The sequence below is a fragment of the Crinia signifera genome, chromosome 6, assembly GCF_055691185.1.
Source record: "Crinia signifera chromosome 6, ASM5569118v1, whole genome shotgun sequence".
NCBI classification, from domain to species: Eukaryota; Metazoa; Chordata; class Amphibia; order Anura; family Myobatrachidae; genus Crinia; species Crinia signifera.
Genome location: NC_139222.1, coordinates 179,279,168 through 179,287,274, shown reverse-complemented (window position 1 = coordinate 179,287,274; position 8,107 = coordinate 179,279,168). Strand labels below are relative to the sequence as shown.

General features: G+C 45.3%; 1 protein-coding gene across 1 annotated transcript; it reads left to right on the top strand.

Annotated features, from left to right (window-relative positions):
• Positions 1-68: 68 nt before the first annotated feature.
• LOC146008716 (tripartite motif-containing protein 75-like) lies at positions 69-7,571 on the top strand. Its single transcript, XM_083148306.1, has one exon. The coding sequence runs from the start codon at positions 3,087-3,089 to the stop codon at positions 4,674-4,676; it is 1,590 nt and encodes a 529-aa protein (XP_083004432.1). The 5' UTR covers positions 69-3,086; the 3' UTR covers positions 4,677-7,571.
• The last annotated feature ends 536 nt before the right edge of the window (positions 7,572-8,107 follow it).

Sequence of the window (8,107 nt, the reverse complement as noted above, 5' to 3'; positions counted from 1 at the left end):
TTTAATTATGCAGTGGGGCTTTGGGGAGATCGAGCCCACTGCTAACATCAACAGCTCTCTACACCCCCCCCCCCCCCCCAAAGGCTGATATCCACCTGGGTTTTTTGGCGGCACTCCTACAAAATGCAGGGGTGCCACCTACAGGTGCCCGCCACCTGTCAATAAACTTGTGAATGTCCAACGATGGCAAGGGGACCTTGTAGATGTGCAATCTACCGATCATTGGCAATGTTGCAAATTCACAGCCCTGCAACAGGTCTGAATTGGGCCCATCATCCCCATCAGTAAGTTCCCGATGAAATCTTTGTTTAGAGAATGTTTCATAAAGTTCACTATTGATGAGCAATCTTCCTCATGATCTCTGTATGCACGTATATTACCTTTACACATGTTGAATTTTGAATTCTTACACTAGAGAGAGCTGTTTCTCACAGTGCCATAAAACAGGCATTGTAAAGCCAGGTGGCAGGGCTACGATGACACAATTCAGCTCGAATTGCGTCATTGGCCCCTTCTTTGTCTGGCCACTTGTGGGTGGCAGCAGTGGGTCAGAGGGGGTGTGAAAGTCTTGACCTTTCCGGGGTCAGGGGAACTATTCCAGGAAAGTAGACAAGTATGATTGGTATCAGTATACTACAGTATTTTATGAACAGGGGGCCTGACATATGTAAATGAGGGCGCAGCTTATGCGCACAGCGTCTATTCTGTCAGATTGGGGGGGGGGGCAACTGCTCCCCCCCCCCCGCAGCGGGACACTGCCGGCCGCAGGAGGGACGCAGGAGTTTCCCCAAAAGCTGGGACAGTTGGGAGGTATGTAGTACCAGATCCTTGGAGACAACTGTATTTTTCAGTTCCCCCTACCATTACAGGTGGTGGAACGGAGTTCCACCCACACACACACACTTTAACCGCTGCCTGTCAGCCAACTGCAGCCTCCCTGCCTGTCAGCCAACTGCAGCCTCTCTGTCATGTGTGAGGGGTGACTTTGAACAGAAGCTGGAGTGTAACCGAAGTTGGGTTCTTTAATGAGCTTAGACTGCATATAGGACCACTAGGGATAGTGGAGGAACCCCACAAAGGAGTATATATAAAGTGTCTGAAGAATTGGAGCCAGGGAAGAACTGTTTAGTATGGACTGGCTCAATTATTGCTGATCATCAGTGAAGACTGACTGAGGACGTCGCAGCAGGCAAGTATTCTCAGATGAGTATCAATAATACAGACACTGGAGAGGTTCACCAATGATGAAGATAGCAACAGCAGATATCCACCGATGGTGGTAATATCAATGTTGTCTCTCTGAATGGTGACTGGTAACTGTAGTGATAAGGAGGAATGACCAAGAGCTTATTGCAGGTAGACTGGATTGGAGGTTTTATGATCAGGTAGAAACAGGTAACACTGTAATGAAAGATGCAATATCCAAATCAGGACACTGGAGGGAGTCAGGCTGCAGCAGGATGGAGAGCCACAGATGCTGTGAATAGCAGAAGTACTAGTAACGCTGCCTCTCTAAGGACAACATTGCACTGACTGAATTTATAGTCCAACCTCCTCATCTATATAGCCAGATCACCCCGATGATTGGCTGCAATGGAGCAATGTCAGAGATGAGCTGACTAGGATTGATGGAAAGAAGCATGTGAGCATATCCAATATGGCGGCACCCATGCTGGAGACTGACGTTCTCATGGAAAGGCCTGAGGCCTACACTGGGCAGGATGCCAGCGCCAGATGCCACAGCAGCTAGGCCACAGATGTGACTCAGAAGCACCCACCAGGATTACATTGCAGGAGACGCTGGTTGTGCGTATTTAGCACTGGTCAGGAACCGGAGCGCTGCAGGATTGAAGGTGACAGTGAGCAAGCCTGGAGAAACATTTAGATGGTAAATAAGTATTTCTCAAACCTTGAGTCGTGACACTCTCTCCCTAGCCTAGCACATGATGGTTGTGCTGGGCTGCTGTGTGCCCCCCTCCTGGCTCTGTCTTTGGCTGACTGGCTCATAGTGCCCACCTCCCCACACCACCATCATAAATGTTTTTTTTGTTCTATCTCATAGTTTTCTGTGCCTTGAGCCACAGGGGACAACTTCAAACACTGAATTGGACCATGTAAGCATTTAAATCCAGATTGCAAAAAAAAAAATCTGAAAAAAAAAAAAGCATCAAGGTCAGATTTTTTGTAAAACCTAAACCTAGAATAATCATATATTTTTTATTATTTTGGAAAGGTGGATTATTGGTGAACCAGAACCCCATAAAATTCACTTTGAAATTTCAATGAAAAAAAAAACTACTTTTTTCCTTTTTCCGATTTTGGTTTATTTTTTTGGGGATGTGTTAGAATGCATAAAAGACTAAATGCTATGTTCTGAAAACACAAAGTCTTCAGAAAAAAAATAAGAATACCTAATAATTAATACTGAAGTTGGTATGTGAAGAGTGCTATCGTCAGGAAATGGCCTCAGAGCAAGTATAAGTAAACCCTCAGCAGAAAAGGGGTTAACAGTAGAAAGCTTGCATACTGAGGAAAGTAGGAATCCATTTTTAATGCTTCTGATTTATGGCTGAGCGTGTGACCAGCTGGTTAATATCACAGCGTTATGTTGTCATGATCGGATGATTTTTATGTGGAGGTTTGGGGCTGCAGCCCAATACACCCTATTAATTTTCGGGCATTACATAGCTTCTAGAATAGAGATGAGAAACATTTGTCCTGAGCAGAAAGATTCTATGAAGTAAAGTCTGACTGAATGTGTTATCTTGACTTTTCATATTTTCACCTCAGTTTATTTCCTCGTTAATCATACTAATGCCTGGATACATACAGTAGTTGCTGCGCAGCAAATCTCTTCTCCTGTTTCTCCAGCTCTGTAATTACAGCCCAAACATTATCTGATCACGTCAATGTGACGCTGCATAGGGAGTTACCCACTAAGCAGCAGCAGCACAGCACAACTGTACAGTAATAACAGCTAAGCAAGTCTGAATATAAGTCTCCCTTTTTGCAGTCCTTTGAGGGCAGCACTGACTTTTTGTAAAGAATAGACCTTACAGTATTTTACGATCTTCTTCCTGAGACCGATGATGGCAACTACAGATCTGAGGAATGAGCTGACCTGCTCCATCTGTCTGGACATTTATACAGACCCTGTAATGCTGAGATGCGGACATAACATCTGCCAGGTCTGTGTTGATCGTGATCTGAATATACAGGAGAGATCTGGACTTTATACGTGTCCTGAGTGTAGACCAGAGTTTCAGAAGCGTCTTTTACGGTACAGAAATAAAATTCAGAGTAACGTACCAGAGAATCTTCATTCTACTAACCCAGAGCAGGAGGTGGCTGGGATTTTCTGTACTTACTGTATTAACTCTTCTGTATATGCTGATAAATTCTGTCTGATGTGCGAAGCTTTCCTGTGTGAGGACCACCTAGGAGTACACAGTAAGTCAGAGGAACATGTCTTGTCTGATCCCAGAACTGCCCTGGAGAACAGAGAATGCTCCATCCACCAGAAAGTCCTTAGGTTTTATTGTAATGATGATGATGCTTATATCTGTGCTCACTGCACATCCACACAACACAGCGGGCACCAGGTGGAGTCTCTGATTGATGCTTCAGTAAAGAAGAAGGGGAAACTAAGGCGTGTTCAGAAGGAACTGGCCACAAATAAATCAGAGGTTGGAGAAAGAGTCCAAACCCTGCAGAAACACAATATACTGCTTCAAGAAAAAGCAGGTTGCCTTTCTGGGAAAGTAACTTCCCTGTTTACAGACATTAGGAAACAAGTGGATGTCCTTGAGGAGAGAGTGCAGAGTGAGATCTCCAGACAGGTAAACCAGGCTTCATTCCCACTGCGTGATCTAATCCAGCAACTACAAATAAAGGAGGATGAGCTGTCTAGTAAGATGCGTCACATTGAGGAGCTGTGTGTCGTGACCAATCCACTAACCGTCTTACGAGAAGAAGAATTTGAGAGAGACAATTGTCTTTACAGTGAAAGCCAAGAGATCGATAGTAAGTGTTTGGTAAATGTGTGTAACTTGGATGAGGATCTGATATCACATACTTTACAAACAGGTTTATCTGAAATTGTGATTGCTGCTTATAAAGGAATCTTCCTGAGGGATGGCTCAGAAATATTACTGGATGAGAACACAGCTGGAAATAATTTAGTTGTGCTGACTGATCTAAAATCAGTCTACTGGACAGAAATCCACCAGCATCGCCCCAAAACACCACAACGATTCAAAGACCATCAAGTCTTAAGCAGCACTACTTTTTCTGCAGGCCGACATTTCTGGGTAGTAGAGACCAGTAAGTCAGGAAACTGGAGGCTAGGAATGTCATATCCCAGTATAGCCAGGAAAGGATTTCGGTCATACATTGGATGTAATAGGAAGTCCTGGGGTTTCTGCAAATGGAACAGTCAATACTCAGTGATGCATGGCTGTAAAGAAATCAAGTTGTCTACCAAGATTTCCTGTAACCTATTTGGCGTATACCTGGACTATGAGGCCGGCCAGTTGTCCTTTTATGAGCTGTGTGACCCAATCAGACACTTACACACCTTCACTGCCACCTTCACTGAGCCACTCCATGCTATCTTTAGAGTCTGGCTGGATTCATATGGTGGAGCTTGGATAATATTAAGGAGTAATGATTACTGATCACTTGCAACTAGCTTTTTCAGGTAACATTTATTAAACTGTGGGCGTTTTATTACCACCACACATTGCATTCACTTTCACACTGTAAGATTTTTTTTATCTTGCAGTTTGGAGGCTGAAACAGCATGCAATACCTAAACTGCGGAGGATAAATACATTTATATTCTGAGTGGCAAGATAGCTAAAACTAAATTCAAATCATAAAAAGGGCCACAATCATTGGCGTATAATGAGTGCAGTGTGTGCGATGCACATGAGCCCCTGGTTCAAGGGGGCCACACAACTGCACCCATGTTTAGCTACTTACCTTTTTGGGGTCCCGTTTCAGCACTATTGCCTCATCAATAGTGACTTGGAAAATGGCTGCTCTGCATGCGCAGTAGTGATTGTTTGTCATGTTTCAGGAAATCTGCACACGCACAGTAGTCTCTGGCCCAATGCCAAAATCTGCAATGCCGCAGAGAGAGAGGAAGGGACCCACTCGGACTCTCACACAGGCTCCCTCATCTGATAAACCGGCCCAGACCCAAGTGAAATAATAATACTAAGGCCATTCAGATTTTAGTGAGTGAGGATGCCAAATGAAATACTATTTATTATATAAACCAAATTAAATACTTGCACCCATGTGTTTGCTGACCATTTAGTGCCATGTCCTAATAATCCCCTCCTGAGGCTTAACCCTAACACTAGTGCCTAACCCTAGCCTTCATTTTTGTGTATCCAGCAGAATTGTAGACATAGGGATCCTGCTGCGGACTTCTGACTGTCGGGATCCAGGCTGCCTGGCTTTTACTGCATTCCCTTGGAATTATACAAATTATTGTACATCAATATATACAATACCATTTGAAGGGCTAACATAAGGAAAGCGGAGACCGGTATCTTGGGAAACTTATCATTTATAAAGAGGCAGTTTATTTACAACAGTATACTTTTATAATATATAGATTGTATTCAGCTTAATGTTTCTTATATTTAGTGGTACTTTGATTCATTGTATTACTGTTTACTTTGTTAATTTTAAATGAAATGAAAACATGAACATCATAGCCATATGTGCTTGCTGAATATGTCATGCTAAAAGCATGGACGTTAATATGGACTTTGGCCCTGATTCTAGTTGGCTCGGTCTCCCGCATGTTCGCACGGGGGACCAATGTTGAAGCCCTGCACATGCGCATATTCGCTTCTGTGCGGGCGTCTTCTGAGACTTGCATAGTCTCCGTGGCGCTTGCATGGAGGCAGGCAGGGGGTGTTTCCTGGGTGTGCCCAGGAAAACGCTGGACATCCCCGTGCGAACACGGCCGGGCACCCGCCATCCAGGGGTGGGTGGCTAATGTCACCAGACATCAGCCGCACACCGAGTTATTGGAGCAGGACACCGCAATTCTTATTCAGCAGAGACAGACTTAGATGTGCAAGGACTGTAGAAATCATTCTATGGTTGGCGGGTGGCTGGTTGTTTGGTCATTTTGGAGATCCTACCTGCTGCAGTCAGGATTTGTAAAAGATCCCTTCAACTGGGTACAGATCGTGATCGGATTGGATCATATGCAGATCGTGTGCTCCAACAGATCTTGCGACCATCATATGATTGTCTTACGATCTGCTCATGATCATGATCTTTCTGGTGTGTACCCTACATTAGCCATGTATTGTATGTTCAGTGACACACTATAAATGAAAAGCGTATCTACAAAACTATTACAATTGCTTTTGTATTGCTTAAAAACTAAAGTCTAAATTATACTCTGCACACAAATAGAATAATGTATAGGCATCTTATTAAATTAATTTGTGGCTTTAAGTTTGCTGAATATTCAACATACAGTTATACTAGTGGGTGGTGGATTGGGGAACAACATATCTTATAGGGGATGCAGTTTAAATCCCGGCGGTCGTGATCCCAGCGTTCAGAATCCCGACGCTGGAATCCCGACTGCCGAAATCCCGACACTTTCTCCCTCCGTGGGTGTCCACGACACCCCTGGAGGGAGAATAAATTAGCGTGCCGAGCGTAGCGAGGCACCGGGCCCGCTGCGTGGCAAGCGCAGCGAGCCCACAAGGGGGGGCGATCCACGTCCCCCCCTTGTCGGGATTCCGGCGTCGGGATTTTGAACGCCGGGATCCCGACCGCCGGGATTTCATACTGAATCTATCTTATAGAAGGTGAAAGACACCATGAAAGTTATGTGCATATTAAACATTGATTATATTCAAATGACTTTATCCATTACATAGTTATATTGTGTTGTGAGTAATAAAATGACTCTGTGGTAATTACAAGTATACAGTATAATGTATACCGAGAGCCTGAGGCAACATCAGGTGCAGAAGTCCGAAAAGGGCTATTGGGCGTTTTTCGGACTTCTGGACCTGCGTGGCCACCGCAGTGCGCACGTGTGCAAAGACTCAAAGTGCAATTGCATCCCGGAAGGATAAGACTGCAGTTTGAATGTGGGCGGAGGATGGTAATGGGGCAGCAACACAGCATTGGGTGGATAGGGTACAGACCATGCAGGCCAATTTCGGGGCGGATCACCACGTCTGTGTTACATTATATGCAGCCGATGCAAACCGAAAATTGCGGCCCTGCCTTCGCAGCCAGGGGACTACTACTGCATTTCTGCAATGCGATTACAATTTAATTGCAGTCGCATCACGGGGAGGGACTAGACCTGCTGGGTGGCCTTGCCCTGTGCTGGGCCACCCCCAGCATGCTACAGACAGCAGTAGAAAATTTGCGGTTTCAGCATCTTTGACAGCTTTTCTCGTATTACTACATAGTTTAAAAAAATGTATATTTTTGTGCATTTACTGCATTTAAATGTTTTGGCAATTGTTAAATTATATTTTGAATGCTATTAAAAACAAATATAAATGATGCATAAACACTGTTAGTGTCTCATCTTATTTCTAGCTTTTTTACTATTTAAGAAAAAAACTAATCCAAGTAAATGGCAAATGGTGGGAGTAGGGTGGCCAATTTGGTCCCCAAAACGCCGGGATTTCAATTTCCAATCCCGGGATTGGAATTTCCAATCCCGGGATTTCGGGATTAAACTGCGCATGTGCAGTTTAATGCCGGGCAGCATCTCAGACGCTGCCCGGCTTCTCCCATACCCCGCAGTGCGCAGCGTGACGAGGTCACGCTGCGCAGGGCACAGCCGCCTCGGCCACCGAATCGCCCGCCCACCCAGCGCCCCCGGCCACCCACCCACCCAGCGCTCTCGGCCACTCGCCCAGCGCTCCCTGCCACCAAGCCCTCCCACCCAGCACTCCCTGCCACCCCGCCTTATGAGACTTTCTACCCGCCCATTCAGCAACCCAGCTCCCGGCTGCACCAGGGACCGGGCTCAGCAACCTGGCTCCACAAATGTAAGCAAATATGCGGGCGGCCAGGGTGTTTTTTATTATTAGGGAAGCCA